Consider the following 23,057-nt stretch of genomic DNA (forward strand, 5'->3'; position numbering starts at 1 on the left):
GGTAAAATTCACACATTATAAATCAAATCACTAGATTTTAAGCTATCTGGACCAGGTAGACAAAAGGAATAGTCCACTAACATTTAACCTTGAGTAACAGTACAGTACCCTTCTGCCCTTTTCCAACAATTAACTAATCTAAGTAAAATGTTGACATGACATCCTTCCATGTAGTGTCCTTCCTTACAGAGTTCAAGAAATGGTTTTATGTCTGTCAGTAGGTCACTCACTTAAAAGGTGCAATGTGTAAATTTTAGGCGGATCTATTGACAAATACAATTTAGCATACATAACTATGTTTTATAAAGACCTAACAAAGAACCGGCATGTTTTTATTACCTTAGAATGAGTCATTTCTATCTACATAACACCGCGGGTCCACTTACATGTTTTGCGCAGGCATGTTTCTACAGTAGCCCTAAACGGACAAACTGCTCTACAGAACACATTTGCTTGACTGGCTACTCTCTGCTGTCTCAGACAACGACATCTGTCCTGTATTGCAATTCGCAACCTCACCACTAGATGCCACCAAAATTTACACACTGCACCTTTAAAATGTCAACCCTGTTACCGTGATTAAAGGTGCTAAAGAGGATCTTTTCGTCGACTGAGAAACCAAAGACTTATGGAGTTTTTGAAATGAGCGCATGCGTAAGAACAACCCCCCTCCTTCGAAGGAACGCCTCCCAAAACTCGTAAACTCGTGTCTACCACCGGCATTCGCTGTGTCGTGTTAGTGGATTCATTATGTCGGACTCCATGCAGGTAACTCATAATCTGCAGTTGTTACTCCTGTCTCCGGACAAAAACATTGCATGCGGCGCCTGTGGAGTGTGGAAAGTTACTGGAGCGCGCAGCCGCGCTCGTCTCTCACAAGGAATGTCACGGCAGTGATTGACAAGCCAGAGGGCCAATCGTTTATGCGATGATCGCGTAAATGATTGGCTGATGTTTTTAAGGCCCTACCTCGTGCACAGATGATGTATATTAATATTATTCCTTTCAGTGCACCTAATAAATAGTCTTTTATCAGTTAGTAAAGACAGTTTCAAGTAATATTGCAAAAATGTATAAAACAAAACATCCTCTTTAGCACCTTTAAATGAAACGTGGATTTTTATGAAAGTACTTGCATTAAATTCTGTAATAATCATGTTGTAGTTTCAGCTTGGGTAGTATAGGTCAAAATATAAATTATTAAAGACATAGAGGTATATCAATATTTCGCAATACAAAAATGCAACAATATCATATTGTGGAGAGTGACAATATGCTGTGCATAATTCACCCAAAATGAAAATTACTGTGCGAGGAAAAATAAAAAAAAAATTCACATTTGTAAAATTCATGATTTTCACAGGTTTTCCAGCATGATTGTTAAAGAAACATTAACTCAACACTCATTTTTCCCTTTATTTATTTGCACATATTAGACAACCAATTTTACATCTTGATATATGATTTTAAACCAATGTGCAGAATGTAAAATTCAATCCTTGTGTCAAAACATGCCATAAACTTTCTGAAATAAATTAAACAGCATATCAGCCCAGTTTTAGTATCTACAGACTTTACTGGGCAACGCTGCCATGTTTACAAATCTATATACACAAAATATAACAAAACAGCCAACAAAGTGCATGTGAAACCAAAGACTCAAAAGGGTTATTTAACACTAACAAGTGCTCCAATACTTTATGTTGAAGTCTGGCGTAAATGAACTGAACTTAAACACTGTGATAAACATATAAGTTGGCTTCCGTTCCATGAGTGAAATAAATAAACAGTGAATATCAAACTCACCAGCAGATCCAGAGGCACATGGGATAGAAATGAGGTTCATACAACCACCGACAAGTTCTGTCACATTGCACAGAGACCGATTTACAGTCAAAGCGTATTTGTTGTTTGCATCAATACAGGATGATGATGACCATTGCGGCTCATGGGATCTAAACACAGTAAACACTTTGTAACTGTGGAAGTGCAGAGTGGAGTCTTGGAAACATACATACCTTTTGAAGCCCTAAAAGAAAGGTTGCATTACGCAGGCCGGTGTCCAGCCAGCTGGGTTAATAATTCATTAAAGGGGCGCTTTTAAAGGTAGGTGATGTTATTTAACATGAAGCTTTTCTTGGCATTTGTTCCAGTAAAAAAAAAATATATATCTGCTGACCTCCACATATAGACCCTTTACTGAACATGGAAATCAAAGCTGAGGGGACGTTCAAATCGACACATGCCCCAAACACTCATACAAACACTCATTTGCGTTACGCATACAGTGACGTTCACCTCAAAAGAAAATCCCTTTTCATTCTTTTTAATCCTTTTTACATTTGCTGAACATCTTTTAAATTGTGCGACACACTAAAAACACTCACACAGAAGCTGTGGTCCGACCCAGACCTTTGTCGTTTTGCTGGCTTTAAACCTCGTGAGAACAGAGGTCAACAGAAGCACGCGGGACGCTCACAGTAACGGCCCCTCACGCCTGACATGTATCTGTCAGACAGGCTTGAGGCACGTCTTCTCAGTCTCTCTCACGCACACTCTCACACATTCTTTCGAGTGTCCTCTCCATTTCTGCAATGTGTCCAACTTGTGTGGAGGTCGAGCTTCTGGGACCGTCTGTCACACGCTGAGAGGGAGCATGCCGGGAGGAGACACGGTTCGTGGGGAAGCCATGGCGGTCAGGGCACCGGGGTCCAGTCCATTCATAGTCCTGTGAACAGCATCCATGAGTAAAACATCAATAAACACAAAACACTTACTGATGCCAGGAAATCATACCTTAGTACTTTTCACCAGTAAAATTCTCACCACCAGAGGGCGCTGCAAGCTACACTGATAACTTGGGCCGCTACTTTAGCCATGACACACTTAAAAGGATAGTGCACCCAAAACTGAAAATTCTGTCATCATTAACTCAGTCTCAAGTAGTTACAAATGTTACCAACCAAACCAAACAGATCTCGCCCCCCTTTGACTACCATAGTATTTATTTTTCAAAGACCGTAGTATTTCTATCAAAGAGGACACAATTATCGGTTTCATGGTAGTTTGTAATATTCAAAATGGACATAAGGTTTTCTGGTTTCATGGTAGTCACACACTATTAATTTCAAATTAAAGTAATACTGTTTGTATGTACAGGGCCTAAACAGGGTTTGGGATAACCCTAATAATAACCCTAATTATAGAAAAGATCCATTTTCAAAAGCACAAACATAAAATAACATTGGCTCGTTTCCACAGAGCGGTACGGTTCGGGTCAGTTCAGTACAGTACAGTACGATTCGGGATGGTAAACCCTGATCCGGCTTGCGTTTCCCACTGCCAACAGTAACCTCACTTGATAGGCGTGGTGTGTGCCGGAAAGTAGCGATCGACTTCATTCTCGCATGAGTAAGAAAGTAAACAACAATGGAGGACATATAGCAGCTTTGTTCGAGCAAAGGCTGAAAAATCCACATTGTGTTGCAACGGTATTGTGTTGTCATTCCCCATCTGATTCTCTGTCAACCAATCACCGTTCAGCAGTGAGTGGAGCTCCACCCTTTTGGTACCGGTACTATTGGTACTATTGTGCTAGTACCAATAGTACCTACTCGCCCCGCTCTGCGCGGGCCTCGAACCTGGGTCTCCGGCGTGGGAATCGGACACTCTAACAAGGAGGCTGAAGGCTGCAACCTCTAACGTCAGTCGCTAGAGCATCTTGAGATCAGAGGAGTGAGGTTTACTCGCACAGTGACTACTAGCTGGCCTCCGTTACACTCACCCCCCTAAACCTCACTCTCATCCGGGTCACGGCACCAATGTAACCTCTCACCCTGGTTCTACTTGCCTCGCTCTGTACGGGCCTCGAACCTGGGTCACCGGCGTGGGAGTCGGACACTCTAACAATGAGGCTAAAGGCTGCAACCTCTAGAGTCAGTCGCTAGAGCATCTCGAGTGAGGTTTACTCGACAGCGACTACTAGCTGGCCTCCGTTACATTAGGTACACCAACAGAAGGGTCCCAAAAAATTGGTACAGTAGGGTTCGGAATTAGGGTACCATTCACAACATCATAATTATTAATTATTATAATAAATTAATACTCACAACAATTAAAAAAACCTAAATGTATTGTCTCCGTTTTTTTGGTTCATATATAATAAGTGAAATTTCAATTATATTTTGAATACTGAATTAGGAAATGCCCCTGGTTTACATTTCAGAAATCTGGTCACCTTAATTTCCAGATTTTTATACATGTAATAAATGTTTGTGCAGGTCTGGTGAGCGGACAATAGAAAAACACTTACGTCTTATCAAAATACGTAGTGTGGAGTGAATGAGAGAACTTGGTTGCATTGCTGTTGATGAGGTTTCCGTTTCCTGTGGCGTAACTTTTCCTTGCTGCCTGGTCCTTGGCAAAGTTCCTACAGGCAGCTAGTTTAGACTCAAGAGCCTGCACAAAAAGAGACATCCCAGGTTCTCCCTTCAGTATTTGTATTGAAATTTTATTTTGTAAGCAGTTCTTGGTAAGTGTTAAAGTGTCACACACAGAACAGTTTCACGATTAAAGCGTTCAGGAATTACCCCGACTTTCCGCAGAAGGTCACCAACGATGTTAAGGGCTGAGATGCGTGCAGACGGTGTTAGGGGGGAGTTTCCACAGCCGTTGGTCAATGCTTTGAAGGAAAAAAATAAATAAATAAATGGATGTTACTCCTGTCAGTCAGGCTGTTAAGAGTGTGCTAAACTGACAGATATGAATTTCAATGGCGAACAAGGTGGCAATACAATGTTGATATAATTATTTACATTTTACGAATAAAAACAAAAAGAAAATGTTTCCATTTTACAGCATCCATTACAGTAATTATTACAGTAACGGACTCAAAGGAAACCACCTCTACTGTTATTCGGCTAGGAATGGAGGGTTATTGATTGATCCTAATCATCTCAATGACAAAGACCACCAACCTTTGGAAACAATGAAAGGATGGTCCATGTTTTTCCCTACAGGTGTGGCTGGGAGGGACAGGGAGGCCTGTACAGCAGAGTCTGTCTTATCAATGTCTAGGGTGGGAGAACTGGGGGCCGACATCCTGGCAACATCTGAAGTCCTCTCTCGTACAGCCAACTCTTGCCGCAAGTCTACAAGAACATGCACATTTTGCACTGATAAAACAGAACAAACTTGAAACAAAATGGAATGATTTGTTCAGTTCTTAAACTTGATAACATCTGCAACATGTTGATTACATCAGAAAAATATTTTTGTTTGACAAGTCGGCATTTCAAAAATCTGTCTTGGAGATTTTGGTTTCAATTTCTGCCCAGAATACCTTGACATCTAAGATCATTAATGTTCACACATAGACAAACATTTTCACCAACAAGTCAAAATTGGCAATGCTTGTTTTTATGGAATGTTGTTTTTCTCATAAATTTATGCATGCACATTATTTTTTCAAAATTCATGGGCTCTCGTAATAAGGTTGTCCAAAAGCCAAACGAGTTTCAATCCATCCCCTCCAGCAACCAGTCAGACACACAAAACCATTTAGTTTGCATGATTAGCCATTTCACTATAAGCTGCAATTGGGAAGAAAACACAGTCATATTTTCCGCTTGATTTCGACTTTAAAGGATTAGTTCACTTATAATTACTAATTATAATTAAAAACTCATTAGTTCCTGATAATTTACTCACCCCCATGTCATCCAAGATGTTCATGACTTTCTTTCTTCAGTCAAAAAGAAATAAAGGTTTTTGAGGAAAACATCCCAGGATTTTTCTCCATATAGTGGACTTCAACGGCCACCATTGCAAATTGGAATAAGGGTCTTATCTGTGGTTAGAAAGTATATACATTTTTAGTTTTATTAGAAAATGACTGATCGTTTTGCTAGATAAGACTCAGCTGGGATCGTGTAGAGCCCTTTGAAGCTGCACTGAAACTGCAATTTGGACCTTCAACCTGTTGGTCTCCACTGAAGTCCACTATATGGAGAAAAATCCTGGAATGTTTTCCTTAAAAACCTTAATTTCTTTTCGACTGAAGAAAGAAAAATCATGAACATCTTTGATGACAAGGGTGTGAGTAAATTATCAGGATATTTTAATTCTGAAGTGAACGAATCCTTTAAAAACATTTTTGTCAGCTGCATTCCTTTAATTGCAGTGTTGCAGAGAAGTGCGTCCTGTAATAAAGTTTACCTCTAGCTTCATCCTTCAGCCTCTGCACTGAGACCAGCAGAGACTCCTTCTCGTCCAGTTCGCTCTCCAGGAAGGCGTTCCGCTCTATCGCCTGGTTTAGCCTCTGTTCAAAGTCCTCCAGAGATGTGATGGTGGCCCTGCACAAATCCAGACCATCATTGTAAATATATTTTTAGCACAACACTTGCACCGTGTAGTTTGGTCTGGGTTTGTTGGGAATTGGTGCAGTGTAAGCTAGTCTTGTCTATACAAAAGCAGTCTAGCAATTCAGAGCAAAATTAGTTTAGAATGACAAAATTGTGTTGTGTACCTCTTGGCTCTCTCCAGGTCGTCGTTGGCCTGCTCCAGCTCCCTGACATATTTATGCAGCTGCTCCTTGATGCCCCGCGTCTGGACCAGGTCGTCCTCCAGCATGGAGATCTGCTTATAGCTCTGTGCGTACTGCTGCTCCAGTTTCTCCTGGAGTCAGGGACACAGGGGAGACACAGTCTGAGTCACCAACCCTCACAAACAATTTGAACTTTGACAATGGCTGGTGAGAACAGTTATCAGCTATAAAAACTTTGTAAAAACCATGCATTTTACTTTTTTTTTTTTTTTTTTTTTTTTAAACAAAGTATTCCACAGTCCCATTTAGACAGGACTACTCTTCCTTGCGAGGTCCTGTATCATACAAAAGCAAAACCATATCAAGAGCACATGACCTTCCATAAACACATCCAAATATTCCGGCTTTCACTACAGTGAGCCGTTCTGGTTTAATAACTGTAGCTCAAACGTCATTTGGGAAACTTGCTTATGACAATATTTTTCTTGCAGCGGCACAATGGTAACAAGTTGGACTCGTTTTCTTAAAGATGGGATTTTTTTTACTTGCATTTCTCTTAATTTTTGGTGAAATTTCCCTTAAATGAGGAGCAGGAGTATACTAAATGGTAACCTTCCCGACTTCTCCTGTAGATAACCTACTTTATCCATTCCATTTAGTCTAAATAAGCGTATTGTTTTGGGCCATGGCAAAATAATGAGTGTCCCATATTCTCGAAAATGAATGCAAGGACAGTGAGCAAAGGCTAGTACTGGCTTTGGAGAATGTGATCAGTTATAAGCAAGCTGTATAAATCAAGTGTCTACCTAAACCCAAGCCATTATCAAGATATTTCTGTCAGGGTCTTAGCGGAACAACCGTGCTATATAAGTAAACTTTTCTGCTGAGCCATTAGCCTTCTATTTTCTTCCTCTTCATCCTGACATCCAATTACAGCGCACTTGGGATTAACCGAGACCCTCAACAGCTCTGGGCACTGCTGCATCACAGCACTGTGGGATGTTCTTGACTGAGCACATTGGCTACACTGTTGACCTTTTAGAGATAAAACTGCTGATTAAAGTGGTGTGGAGATATTCCTGCCATTAGGTGCTTTTGTACCCATAGAGGGGTCAAACTGAACACTTCTGTTGCATATTATTTCCCTGAAGTCCACTTACTATATACTCCTCATGCTCTCAAACACATCATCAGTGTCAATATTGAGGAAAGGAAAAGCATTGAGTTTTTTTTTTTTTTTTTTTTTTTAAATGGACGGACAATGAGGTGTTGTTGCTGCTGTGGGTAACACAAGTTGATATTAATCTTTAACAATGCTATCAAAATGAAGTGCAGCCAAAACAACTGCGGTACAATGTCATCCACCTTCTTGATTTGGGCTAAATGAGTCACATGACTCATCTGACTTAAAAATGTGTCATTTTCACAGTCCACACTACAATGTGAAAGCCGCATTATCAAATGTGTCCACATTGGAGAGAGTTTTCAAAAAGCTCAGTTTTCGTTGACAAAAATGCTGTCTGGCCAAAACAGAGAGAAAAGATGAGTTTTCAAATGAAAACGTATTAGTGTGGACAAGGCCTCAATGGCGATTCTCACTAAATTATTGCTTGCAGTATTAGAATAAAAACACATTCTTTTAAATATAACTGCATAACTTAAGTACAAATAACATAACTACCATTATGTACAAGAACATTACATTAAATACATTATTTTTGGCAGTACAGTAATGAGAATTTGGGTGGTAAAGGATAATTTATGAATTATATTACATTATATTGATTTATTATTATAATTTTGACAATAAATGTAACAATGCAAAACAAAATAAATACATAAATTACCATTCAGTAGTTTGGGGATGGTAAGACCTAATGTTTTAATGGTTTGAAAGAAGTCTCTTATGCTCACCAAAGCTGCATTTATTTGATATATAAATACAGTATAACAGAAATATTGTGAAATATTATTACAAACTAAAAAACTGTTTTCTCTTTTAATATCATTTAAAATGCAATTTATTCCTGTGATCAAAGCTGAATTTTCAGCATCATTACTCCAGTCTTCAGTGTCACATGATCCTTCAGAAATCATTCTAATATGATGATTTGATGCTCAAGAAACAATTATTATTATCAATGTTGAAAACAGTTGTGCTGCTTCATATTTTTTGTGGAAATATTTTTCAGGAATCTTTGATGAATAGAAAGTTCAAAAGAACAGCATTTATTTTAAACAGAAAACATTTATAACATTATAAATGTCTGTCATTTTTTATCAATTTAATTTGTCCTTGCTGAATAAAAGTAATTTCTTTATCCAAACCTATGAATGGGAGTGTGTATATACACACATTTACCATTTCTTTTATTTAAAATTGGAATCACCTCAATAATGTGATGATTTCTGAACAACCCATTTTCACAGCTTGGTTCCCACAAATGGTCTGGTTGGAATGAGGAGGGAGGTTTTTTCGATTTCAAAAGAGCAAGAAAATTCCTGTTTATGTACCTTGAGCGTGTCCACCTCGCTCTTCAGCCGCTGGTTCTCTGACTGCAGGTCTCGGATGCGGTGTTCAGCCTGACCCAGCTGAGCTTCCAGCTCGGCCTCCAGCTCCCGACTGCCTTCCTGGAACTCCTGCAGCTCCTCCTGAGCGTCATGATAACTGCAGATACGCAAACATCAAAAATCACATGTCACCAGCCATCTGGAACAGTGGCGGCACATTCATCACATTAACTATGCAATGCAAATTGACACCCAGACTGCAACAAAGAGCGGACACGCTACAAGCATTTAAGCCTTGACAGCTGGTGCTATAGCAGATAATGAATTACAGTCACTCAGGGCTGGGGCCATTCAGACTGGAGGTCCTAAAAGTGGTCAAAAAGTGACACCCAGTTTAAACCACAAGTCAACACAGTGTAGACTAAATATCACATGTCAACCATCACAAAGCAAAATTCAGCAGTTGTCTGATAGTCAGGAGCATCTCAAGGCCAGAAATAATGCAGTTGTGAAAAAGATCTACTTTATGCATCTGCACTGCCAAATGTTCACTTTGGACCCTTGAAGGTCAGGGGTCAGGGGTCAGGGGTCACAGACCGGCTGGAGATGAATAGTGGGGTCTGGTTGCAGGAAATGAGCTCAGCAAACTGAATGCAGGGTCCTGGTTGTTTTTAGACAGCGTTTCCGAAGCCATGTGGCGCTGTCTGACATGACATCCCTTTAACCCTGCTCACTTCCCCCAGCCTCCTCATGTCATGTGCAGAGGGAACCTTAAATCTGTCACCTCCTCCCTCCTTCCCTGAAATACCAGACATGTGCGGCTTGACTCCTCAGCACAAAACACTCACTCGACAACAGGAAGCTGCTCAAATGGACATTTCCAGTCCTTTCTGATATTGGGGATATAACTGACTACGGTTCAAAAGGGTCTGTAAGATTTTGTTTTTCTAAAAGAAATACATTTATTCAACAAGGACACATTAAAAGGCACAATATGTAAGATGATTTTTGGATTAAAATATTTAAAAACCACTAGAATGTTATATATTTTGTTGATTCTATACTTACATTATCCCAAAGGTTTACGAGTAGTAATAAAGCACTTGAGGCTGTCTTTTATTAGAATTAAATAAAAGAATGCGAATTTAAGTGATCAAATGTAACTGTAACAAAGTTCAAGTTCAGGGAAGGAGGTGGAGGACTTTAAACTTAACTTTAATTATAACTTTAATCGTAAAATATTCATAAACAACAAAACAAAAGGAGTGGCAGCGGCTGACTGCAGCATACAAACATAATAAAAACAGAAACGTAAAATGTTGCGGGCTCTCGGCCCCGCCCTGCTTCATACCACAGTAATGTTAATAAAACTTTAATACATCAACTTTAATCCATTTTGCCTGTCGGATTGCTTTCCATCGGCTGTAGAGGTGAAAACGGCAACTCCCATGATTCCACGCTCGTTCACGGCATCATCAAGCTATGCCTTTGTTATTGTTTTGAATAAGCGTCCTCTAGTGGTGAAACTTACTGTGCCTTTAAACTGATCAAAAGTGAAGATATTTATAATGTTACAGAAGACTTCCATTTCAAATAAATGCTGTATTTTTGATCAAATAAATGGAGCGTTGGTGAGATTTTTTTTTTAATCTTACCGACCCCAAATGTATGTATAAACCAATTAAATGCAAGTGGTGTTTTCTGACCAATCATGATGTAAGGATGTTGTGGGTGGTTGCCATGTGGTTGTTTACGTCTTTTAAGGCTTGATGTTCGTCAAGTAAGTTAAAGTGGCTTTTAAAAGGTGACTCATTTGTGTGTCTCTTTCCAGGAAAGTAAGTTTTGCTCCTTCCGCAGCAGGAAATTCCTGGGATCTGAGAACTTCCTGTACTCCACCAAAGCTCTGAGGCAGTAAAACCACAGCCCAGGAGGAGCATGTGCACGTGTTGAAACTGTGTAGGAGTTCAGAGCGAAATAGAACGAGACCACCAGCAGGCACACGGTCAGCATTAGTGCCAACGCCAACTGCCAGCTCTGTTTTAGATTAGAGACACTTCTCAGTCCACTTTTGGTCAAGTCAAGAACACGGTCTGAGCTAAAGAACATCTAAACAATACTTTTAAATCCTGTTTTTGCAGATAAATCTCTGTGAATGATCGCTGTTGTATTTAAGTTTATTGCCATATCAGCTTCACAGGCTATTGAATAACAAACTACAGTTAAAATTATAATAAAATATTTGCGTTTTAGAATTTCAAAATAAATGTACTTCTTTAAAATGATGATTTACAATGTATTTAAAGGCAAAACGTTTTGTTTGACATTATTACAATGTGCACTTTTTAAAAGTGTACTTAAGCGTGTTAAGAAACAGTCATGAAAATGGACGCTCTTTAAGTACACTTAAAGGGTTAGTTCAATCCAAAATGAAAATATTTTTGATGAAATCGCAGAGATGCCTGTCCGTCCATTGACCTCCTTTGCAACTTTCCAAAGTTCATCATAAAACTAATCCAAATGAATCGAACGGTTAGTCCAGATTGATTTATGATAAACAAATTTAATTGAGGCTTTTACTCGCATGTAAACACTGATCAGCGAACATGAGCAGAGGCTCAACCGAACATGAATGACGTTCAAGAATAAATCTCTTCCGAAAGCTCAAAAATAACCAGTGAGGTTTGTTCTTGTGTTACGCTGCATGTTTGAGCTTCCAGAAGAGGTTTGTTCTCGTGCATCACTGAGGTTTGGTTGAGTTTCTGCTTGTGTTCGCTTATGTTAATAAAGTTTTCCGATCTCTTTATGAACTTTTTGAAGCGTCAAAGTGGTAGCTGCAAAGGCAGTCTATGGAGGGACAGAAAGATCTCAGATTTCATCAAAAATATCTTAATTTGTGTGAATGAAGGTCAGGTTTACGGGTTTTGGAACGACATGAAGGTGAGTAATTAATGACAGAATTTTCATTTTGGGGTGAACTAACCCATTAAGGCTAATTCACACTGCACCATCAAAGGTCAACCAACGGCAACAGGTACATTCGTCAAGTTTTGTCAGATCAATATGTTACCACTGTTTTCATTGGTTGGTGCCAGTTTTTGCCGAGTGAACGTTCAATCAGTATTTGTCGGGTTGTAGAATGTCAGAGGAGTCAAGAAGCCAACTGACATATGAAACAAACGAAGAAGAAGTAGAAGTAGGATACGCAGACAATTCACATACTTGCACAGAGCGCATTTTGGGCCTGAAACTACATAGATATGGATTTCCTACCACTATTGTTATTGAAAATGAGAACTAGCACATCATTTTTCATTTATCACATAATCCAATATTTTCACATAGCACAAGCACTGTGAAAGGAAATCAACCCTGATTATAACGAAACCATGAGCTCAACATCATATTTCAAGCATTACACATTTTACAAATGACATCAGGTGATTCCCAACACAATAACTGGAGCTGTGGAGCATTTTCACAGTGATTCAGTGTATCTCTTTTGTCAGGGGCAGTGAAAGGCACTGTGTGTTGTGGCATTTTCTCTGTTTTTCCATGACAAAAAAGTGCTACAGTCATATTTACAGCCATTCATCTCCCGCAGGGCTCATGATTGTAGGTATGAACACAGAAACAATCATTACTGACTCAGCCAGCCAAAGTTTAACTGTGGCCAAGTTTTTAAAAAACAATCAGGACCGTTTGTCTGAACATAAACAGAGGACTCCACATGGTTTTATATGAAGGTAAACTGCACGGTGTCTCAGCTGGTTGCTATATTTAGTAGTTAATGACTTCAGCCTACCTCTTCTTGTATTTGAGCGACAAGCACTTCCAGTAATCGATTTCCTCATCTTTCGAGGAGAATTTCGGCATCATCTCTGTGTCCATGGTGGGGACCTGTGGAAGCAGACGGGAATTAGAGCAGTCCTTAGAGACACCAAGCCTGTTCATTTGCACCTCCTACTGCAGTTTTGCCCTGGTACAACCCCACAAACAGATCACAGGCTGAGGGCCCATGGTGTGTGTCCTCATATGACACAAGGCCAGTAACATTTTTTGTTCACTTGTCTCCTTGCCAAACTCGCATGACTTACTTGGCTCTTTACAAGCTCAAAGTTTTTCAGGTTGCAGCCTTTGACATTTTGTTCCATTTCATCTTATGGAGGATCTTACCTCAATCTTACCTCACTCTTAAATTAAGATAGTTCACCAAAAAATATAAATTATTTAATTTACTCACCCCCACAAGACATTTATTCTTCTTCAAAACACAAATATAAAAGACATGAATAATTAGCCTAAAGCTGCGGTCACACTAGACGTGCGAAATTTCTTCGGATGTTGTAACGTCGTCGCGGTCTAACCCTTTTTTTAAACATGAATTCAACAAATAACTTAGTAATACATTCAAAATGTAAAAATACAGAACCTACTCGACTTTACACACTTGCTTTATATGATGAACAGATTTAATTTAATTTGTGTCTCTTCAGAAGACCTGGATTAAACAGCTGGATTCACATGGATTACTACGCTGTTTTTATAAATATTTCAAAGCCTCAAAATTTTGGTTGCATGTACTTTCAATGCTGGGATAGAAATGTCTCAGGTTTCATTAATAATGTCTTACATGTTTGTTTCTCAAAGTTGAACAAAAGCCTTATGGGTTTGAAACAAAATCTGTGAGTAAATGACAGAATTTTTTTGAATTTAGATTTCAATGATCATACTTAAAGTCAAAATGAAACTGAAATTGCAATTGTCTTTTCTTCCCTAGTGACGTATATCTGTGAGTAAATGACAGAATTTTCATTTTGGGTGAACTATCCCTTTAAGAACAGGACTGTTTGATGAGGTTAAAGAAATAGTTGAGATTTTGTTCATTTCCTAACCCTTGTGTTGGTCATTGTATGGTAAAAGTGCAGATGTTCGGTCTAAGGTCTTGTTCCACAGAAGAAAGTAATACAGGATTAAAATGAAATGGACAACAATTTCAGTTTAGCATGAAATAAGCTTTTATAGAGATCAAATGTGAAACCATTTATCACAGAAGGACAACAGAGCAGTCCTACCATACATAAAAGCTTTCTCAGATTAAGATAAATGGTCACCGATATTGCTCTTTTAAAACCATTAAGCACACTTGGACGTTTATGTGCCTCTATAAGTCTCGTGTGTCTAAAACAACATCTCATTAACATTCTTCATCCTTGTCTTGTTTTGGGACATCATTTGTTTAACAAGCACAGAGATCCAGTGTTTTTTTCTGCAACTTTCACTCAATTAATTCCTATCGTAGGTCATTTCGCTCATTAGATCTGACATGATGTAGAGCAGTGAGCCGAAGCCATCCGTTTCACTCAGCACATGGCCTTTAAACTAGTAGCAGATGGACCTGTTCTGCTTCTAAAACAGACAGAAATATTCCACACATCTCTGAATTCTCCGGATTCTTTTCCGGATTCTCAGGAGTACCACATGGTGTGATCCAGCACTTCCCCACACCTTCTAGATTCCTGTTGTTGTAAATAACTAGGAGAGATTTCCGTACCATTTGACACATTTAAATAGTAAATCAAACTAAAACACCTACTGCACCTTTTTTTTATTGTCATTTAGCTTGTTGTGTTTCCATATTTATGTCAAGTCTTTTGAATTAATATTTCAATGATCATACTTAAAAGTCAACATGAAACTGAAACTGCAATTGTCTTTTTTTTCCCCTAGTGACGTATATCCGAGTGAATAGGCTTGGTTTTGTCCATGGGGGATTGATTGGATGGTTGTGGTTTGTTATTGGTTGATCTCATGCGAGTGACAGGTCATCCCACCCTCATGCCAGTAAAGACAACATGATGTTTTTTCCAATTAACAAGGTTTTTCCAATTAATTTCTATGACTTTTCCATAGAAATATCACAATTTGAAACTGTTTTCTTCAAGTCATGTCTAACTTTACGTTTAAAATGCTACACATCTTTTTTTTTTTTTCTTTAAGTATTTTTGCTGCTATCCTTGCTTTGTATTTTGTTATTATGTCAAATAAAAATATATAATCACAAAAAATGCTACACATAATTTGCTTGAAATTAAGTGGCTGTACAGAGTCAAATGATAAAAAGGGCTATATTCCTATAAATTGGGCATATTCCTTAGAGACTTAAAGGCACAATATGTAAGATTTTTGAATTAAAATATCCAAAAACCACTAGAATAATGTTATGCATTTTGTTGACTTGTGTACTTACATTATCCCATATTACTTACATTATATTGTGTACTTACATAATGTTTTCAAGAATGATTAAATCTAGAGAGATAAGCAATTTTAACCAGGACACAAACTGTGTCCGTACGTCGCCTATCAATGGCATCATGGCACCGCATTACTCTTGGTTTCCGGTTTTATTTTGTAGAAACCATGGAAACGGCAAAGACGCTTTAATATATTATTAGACAGGTGAGCAACTGTTTGGATGCATTCATCGACAGAAAACTAATCATGTTATATAGCTCAACACCTCAAGTTTTATTGTTTAAATCTTGTTTTCTTGATTTACAGCGAGTAGTTTTACCACGACTAATATCAATCTAGCAGGGTTTTTCCCTGGGTCAAAAATGGTCTTCGGTGGTGGCTGACAGACATGGTCATCAACACAAACAGTAAAAAGTACCCTACCCATGTGATCTGCAAGCCCAATACTGACTCTCATTGTTATCCTTTCTTTCCCTCTTTGCAAAAAAAAAAAAAAAAAGTGATTTCATAGCTTTGTCAGAGAAGATGCTTCTTTGCTAGACCTGAAAATTATTTTGGTATATATATTAATAATAATAATTTATAGGCATAATCAGTATTAAAAAGTAGCATTAAAATTTAATGTAACTAATAATAAAATTTTCTACCATATACAATTGAATGCACCTGGCTAACAACAATTTGCTTTGTTCTGGTTTCACCTCACTCCAGTCTAAACTAATTGATTTTATAGTTAGGCCTAATTTACTACACATTGTCATATAAATAACCTGAAAATACTGTGGATTAATAAGGCTAAATCTTACTAACCACTCTTGCTAAATGGGGTTAGCACACTGACGTTCTCATTTCAGAGGTGTTCTGAGTAAATGATTTGTTATACACCGATTCAGACAGTGATGTCTCGAGAGTTCAGTGTTGGAGAGATCAGTTGTTTTAACCATCATTAAAATGAATCGGTTCAAATGAGTCATTAGGTCGCGAATCGGACATTAGAGGACGTGGAGGCATTGCGTGCGAATCGCGGCTGTTATTAGGACATCGCAAAAGATTTGTCAACACTGGATAGGATTTTTTTGTATATTGAAAGTGTGGTTTATGTCAGCTGCGTGTCCGGGACGCCTGTCAGAGAAGCTGAGGTGATGTTCTTTTCAGCACTATTCACACCAATTCAGGAAAAAAGATATTGTTTTAGATTAATATGTGCGAGGAAGAGAGAGAGAGAGAGCAAAGACAGTGCTTATTTTGAAGAGTTCGAGTGAACGAGGGAGGAGCTCTCCGCTCGTTTTCTCCGTGAATTAACATGTGCCCCATCACAAGCGCAGCAGTCATCTGTGTCATTCATAAATCACAATAACTGATCAAATAAGTTCGTTTTGGCAGCCGCCAGTGTGCAACAACTTTCTAATAGAAGCCGCCGAGTGAGTGAACGCAGAGTAGCATAATAGCATTATAACAACATTCAACACAAAAATTTATCTAATATGATAAACAGCGCTGCTTTACCCTATATACGCTTGACTGGAAGAAGCAGAAGCGGCGACTGCAGCATAATAAAAGTTCCGCTGCTCTCTAAAGGTCATGTTCGTCTCTCATTATCAGTCGCTCCAGCGGCCTCGGTTCTCATCAATGAACATGATTTCTGCTCGAGTCCTATCCTGATTCTTTTCCACCGGCTGTAGACATGAGATCCCATGATTCAGCGAAATCAAGGCATCATCAAACTATACCTTTGTTTTAAATAAGCGACCTCTAGTGGTGAAAAACTACATATTGTGCCCTTAACAAATGGTGCCATATATTGGTAGACTCTATATTAAAACAACAGATTGAGCAGAAAAGTAAAAAAAAATAAAAATTAACAAAAATCCTCCTCTAATTTAATTAAAACAAGAAACGCTCAAAAACCACACACCTATACAGAATAATTAATCCATCAGACACAAAAACAGCAGTGTTTTTCAACAATGTAGCAGAATGTTGCTCCAATGGGATTCACTCTCATGAGGGCAGTCAAAGCTGATGTCAATTCAATTGTGGTCATTTATAATGTCTTAAGCCGACACGCAGAGTTCCTCGCCCCTCCCAAACTGACTCCTGACAGTGAGGCCATCTGTCCGGCCACAGAGCGCCTGTCCCGCACCACAGGACAGTGGGATGGTTCCTGTCTAATGCAGTGCTTTCCACAGCCAGTGACTACACACAGTCAGAGGATCAGAGGAAAGGCCAGATTTGTTCCAAGGATGACATTATTTCCAAAAATCACAATCCAGCACACACTATCCTGCTGAGTAATACACTACAGAAATGTGCTTTGGGATTTGGGATGAAATCTGTACTAACATTGAGTTATCTGAACTGCCTTAGTAGCGTTTTTATAGTTTTTTACATACACTACAGGTTTTTGGTGTTTATTTATTAGTATATTTTGGTATGACAAGGCATAAATGACATTAGAAATCTTATCAAACCCAATGTCACAACATGTAAATTGTGAATACAAGCAAAAACACTGATGTACTTACATTAAAAGTACAATTTATATGTGTAAGAGGTACATTTGGTAGCCTATTTATCATGAATGTTATAGCACAAGACAAATGACAACAACAGATGAAAACCTGATCGTATTAATGTAAACAGTAAATAATTGTTCATGTATTTCTAACAAATATAACTTTGTAAAGATGTGCATGACTTGGCAAACAAATGCTAAATTTGTTTTGTTAAGACGCAAGACCAATGAGGTCAGATGACCAAATCAGAAGACGACCAGGGGTCAAGACTCAATTCAAAAACAACCAGCAGCACGAAAATTAATATTAAACATTAGCAAAAATACGCAGAGTTTACTAAAGGCTGTTAACGCGAGAATCTTGATTCGTTGAGAATCAAATAACGTTGAATAACGTTAGTTCAGGTTGATGTTTCTCCCGGCAGGCCAGCGGATTTGACCAACGTTTATAAATGAAACCCAATACAGACTTTACATCAGTTAAACTATCACTACCACATCTCAGTGAAATTTGTTTCGCCTTATGAATCGTCTAATCAAAAGCGTTTGGGCTGTACGCCAGTAACCGGCACTTGAAAAAAAAATCACGTTTCAACAACTGTTGGTCTTCAAAATGACAGCTTAAAAAATTACAGTCTGTTTAAATTATAAAGCCATTCGTTTCATTGCCGCCCTCTGAACACGGTGTGTATAACTGAAATCATAAATGCCATGAAACTCTACCTTATCATGTCCTGTTCCTGAAGTCGCGAACAAGCTCGGTATCTCTCTCGAGCTCGAGCGTCGGCTGATAGAAATGCCAACGCGACTCCACTGATTTCCCTCTGCAACTTCCGGTTAGATGACGACACCGCGTCCTTGCGTCACTCTGACGTCATTGAAAGGCTTATTTATGATCTACAGTAAAAACCTCTGAATCTGAAACATACTCGATCAGCAGGTGTGGACGCTTTATTAAACAGGGAAAGATGAGAGATTCATGTTCCATATCACTATTGACTAAATATTGACTGTAAATCACACCACACGATGGCGCGTTAGCTATTCACAGTAAGTGTCTCTCTGCCTAGAAGAAATAATTAAACATTTTATCAATTAAAAAAATTAACATATTAAATGTAGATTTTATTTAATCTTGTTTCTATGTTTTTTTACAACATTTGGACCATTAAGTGATCTTATACGTTTATATAAATATATTAAATAGACTATATATATATATATATATATGTGTGTGTGTGTGTGTGTGTGTGTGTGTGTGTGTGTGTGTGTGTGTGTGTGTGTGTAAAAAATGCTGGGTTAAATATGGACAAACCCAGGGATTGGGTTGTTTTCACCCAGCCATTTTTTTCAACCAATTTTGGATTTATTTTTTTAGCCAGCAATATATTAATATAGTAAAAGGCATGTTTTTGCTCACCCCCAAATAGGGTCAAATTTGTGGGGTATTTTAAGCTGAAACTTGACCAGACCAGAGACTTATATTACATCTTGTGAAAGAGGGCATAATAGGTGCCCTTTAACCCAACCTGCTAGGTTTGTCCATATTTTACCCAGCTTGGGTAGTTTTTAACCCAGCATTTTTAGAGTGGTTAAATATAATAAATATTAAAAATAAATATTTAAATATAGCCTATTTAATTTAAATAGCCTATATTTATATTTAAATAGGAACATCTAGTTAGAGGACTATGTATTATATATATATATATATATATATAAAATGTGTTTTTAAATATATATTATATACTTATATATATACAAACATATAATATATATTTAAAACATATATATATATATATATATATATATATATATATATATATATATATATATATATATATATATATATGATTTAGTTTAAATAGCCTACATTTATATTTAAAGGAACATCTAGTTAGTGGACCTTCTATTTATTATTATTATTATTATTATTATTATATATTTATATTAATATATTAAATATACAAGGTTTTAATAGGATATATACAATGTGTTTTTCTATATATATATATATATATATATATATATATATATATATATATATATATATATATTTATAATAAATATTAAACATACATATTTAAATATAGCATATTGCATATTTCATTTAAATAGCCATATTTATATTAAAATAGGAACATCTAGTTAGAGGACCTTCTATATAATTATTTCTTTATAAATTATATAATAATAAATATTAGACTATTAATAGTTATTTCTTTTTTAAACTCTTAATTTCTCCCTTTAAAAGTTTTCATATAATAATAATAATGATGATGATAATAATAATAATTATTATTATTAAAATCATTGTTGTTGTTGTTAACTACATAACGAAAGTAGCCTATAGGCTGCTATCTGCTAACAACAACAAAATAAAAGCAGCATAACTGCGGTCTGTTCACATCGAACTATTTCCAATGTCCTTTAACAACAGATCTAGTTTTTCAACATTTTTCGCATGGCAGTGGCTGTGTCGTCACGGGTGTCCGTGTGTAATCTTACGGGAGTATCGGTTACCTGCGCCAGTGTGCGTGTTTCCTCGCGCAGTCCGGCATCTCAAATCCAGTCGAGGCGATCCAAGTGGAGTTACTGAAACCGGAGAGCCATGGACGAGGAGGCTCAGGACAGCGAGTGTCCGGTGTGTTACGAGAGTCTCACGGACAGCGCCAGGTCTCTCAGCTGCGGGCATCACTTCTGCCACGACTGCTTAGTGCGAACCCTGGTCAATACCAGCCTGAACGGATGCATTAGACGGGACTCTATCATCTGCCCTGTCTGCAGACACCTGACATTCATCAAGAAACTCCACGGATTCACAGTTTCACCAGATGAAGCCAAAAGGATCGGAAGGACACTGGAAGTGCCTCCTGTGCCCACTCCTGTATTTCCTGGGAATGCTGTTGGGACTCACAGTGGAGGTCTTGGCTGTATCTGCAGATGTCTAAGGAGGATTTCATGTAGACTGTGTAGACGAAAACTCGTCTGTCCTAAGGACGCTTCAGAAGTGTTCATCATAAGTGAAATGGGTCGACCCATGACAGAACGGGATGTTATTGACATTGGGACAACTTCAGCCATGCAGCAGGACTACAGAGGCCATGGACAGAGGCTCTGCACCATCTCCTGCTGCCTTCTGATCTTAATGATCACTTTCACCTTACTGGCTCTGGTGGCTGCAACACTTCCATGGGTTCTGCTGGCATGAAGGGTCCTGAACTGCGTGTATGTGTAAGATCAACATCTATACATTATTATTAAGCCATGCTTTCTCGTGTGTTTCTGAAAAAGAGATTCACAAGTCACAATGAATGTTTAATGAAGAACAGGCGGTTATTGTGGGATCATTTCCAAGGCTTGTTCTGACATGTCTTCTGAATGTCTCGGAGGGATTAGAAGGTTTCATTACAAAACAAAGTCACTGTATAGTGTTACTTAATGGATAAACAAGTATCTGAATCTACAAAGCTGTGAGGAAAACTGGAGATCTTGAGCCTGACACGCTTCCCGCATTGAGTTACTGAGGAGACGGCCATTTAAACCTTGAGAAGCAAAGATGAGCTCGTCGTCTGGTTGTCACTTGATCTTGGAGAAACACTGTGGGATACAGTTACAACTACCATGGACACAGCAGGTTTGAGAATGGACAAAGGGATAGGGTGTGATGATGAGGCTTTACTTTGAGATTTTCTCTGCTTGCATTGCCTGGAAGGAATGATATACACGCCCTCGCTTGTCCAGAAATTCTTGTCACACAGGCTAGATCCAGCCCTGAAAAGACTAATACCTCACATTCTACACAAGTTTGTTTCTGTGTGACGTACCTGTGCAGCAATGCTATCTCAACGCACATCTGAACCCTTACAAATCTTCTGTGTTCATGTTTGTACTGTAAGTTCATCTCATTGACTACCAGAGGACAAATTTATTGCTCAGAAGTTTCTTTCATGGCTCAGGTGACGTAATGGATTTCTCCATTTTAAGCATCAATTTGTCTGATGTTTCTTATAGGAATTTCAGTCATTTTTTCCTCCATAGGGAAAGTGTTTTAAGCCATAACCAAACCAAACCAATCAGAGGTGAATCACAACATTACAAAAGTTTATTTGAATCAAAAAAGTATTTGAAAATCAAACAAAAAGACATTTTGTTTTTAATGACCCTACAAATATGATTAAACCATCAGAATATGAGGAAAATATTTTTAAATGTGAGAGGAACAAAATACTATACTTGGTTCAGATATTTATCTGACAAAATTATTTGGCAAAAGAAAACTAGCTACAGGTTTTATTTTACTTTGCAAAACAAATAGAAAAACAAGAAGCTCACAGTTATTAGTATTTTGTTGGTCTTTCTTCATAATTTCTTTCTACACTGTAAAAAAATATTTTGATGATTCATCACAACATTTTTTCTTTTGTTAAATCAACTTACATAATTAATGTGGTTCAGATAACTTAATATTTTGAGTTTCTGTTGATTAAACCAATCACCTTCATTGTATTAACTCAACATTTTTTTATTTCAATGAACTCAAAATTTTAAGGCAATCAGGTTTATTACTTAAGTTACACCAACAGTTCTTTTTTTACAGTGTATGACAGCCCTGGCCAAAAATGACGTCCGCACAATTTGGCATTTTTCATTGCGTTATCACAGATCAATATCGTCTCTAAGCACAACTACGTAATATGCTTACAAAATCTTTAAAGTCGGCAGGAAATCTAAATTGACCCCATTAACTTTGTTAGTGCATATTACTAGTCTTGTGGTGAACAATTAATCCGTGCAAGTTAATACACAGAAAAAATTTTTTTGTCTTGGTAATCTTTAATCAAAATCTGAAAAATTACTTCCGGTCTGGAATGGCGTTCCTTCTCTGATGACATCAGTTTGACGACTTGGGTTGAAAACGCTTAAACCACTCCTCTGCTATGAGCGAGAGATGGAGAGGAGGAGCGCTAAAGTAAAACTCTGCCCTCTATTCAATATTCCGTTTCACCTGGAAATACATCACAACACTGGAGAAAAGTCGTTTGCAACTTCCGGTTCACGCGGACTTTAACAGATTTTTAATAATTTGAATAGGGGTGAATATGTCAATTTTCCTAGGCCGGACATCACTTTTGACCTCTACTGTACTCACTACGAATGACACAATCTAATTAAAACCAATGGAGAATTATAAAACTATTGATTTAAAGTTGTTGATTATATCTATAGAAA

At 37.8% G+C, this 23,057-nt stretch overlaps 2 protein-coding genes across 2 annotated transcripts; one reads left to right on the forward strand and one right to left on the reverse strand.

Annotated features, from left to right (window-relative positions):
* Positions 1 to 1,403: 1,403 nt before the first annotated feature.
* ndel1b (nudE neurodevelopment protein 1-like 1b) lies at positions 1,404 to 18,701 on the reverse strand. Its single transcript, XM_048182762.1, has 9 exons — positions 18,549 to 18,701; positions 12,858 to 12,952; positions 9,059 to 9,212; positions 6,527 to 6,675; positions 6,217 to 6,353; positions 4,977 to 5,150; positions 4,590 to 4,681; positions 4,313 to 4,458; positions 1,404 to 2,728 (listed from the first exon to the last, which is right to left on the reverse strand). Exons 2-9 carry the CDS (start codon positions 12,941 to 12,943, stop codon positions 2,638 to 2,640), a joined length of 1,029 nt encoding a protein of 342 aa, XP_048038719.1. The 5' UTR covers positions 12,944 to 12,952; positions 18,549 to 18,701; the 3' UTR covers positions 1,404 to 2,637.
* Positions 18,702 to 20,161: 1,460 nt separating this feature from the next.
* Positions 20,162 to 22,696, forward strand: LOC125263682 (RING finger protein 222). The gene has a single exon (XM_048182775.1). The coding sequence runs from the start codon at positions 20,437 to 20,439 to the stop codon at positions 21,034 to 21,036; it is 600 nt and encodes a 199-aa protein (XP_048038732.1). The 5' UTR covers positions 20,162 to 20,436; the 3' UTR covers positions 21,037 to 22,696.
* The last annotated feature ends 361 nt before the right edge of the window (positions 22,697 to 23,057 follow it).

Source organism: Megalobrama amblycephala, linkage group LG1 (genome assembly GCF_018812025.1).
Source record: "Megalobrama amblycephala isolate DHTTF-2021 linkage group LG1, ASM1881202v1, whole genome shotgun sequence".
Classification (NCBI taxonomy): Eukaryota; Metazoa; Chordata; class Actinopteri; order Cypriniformes; family Xenocyprididae; genus Megalobrama; species Megalobrama amblycephala.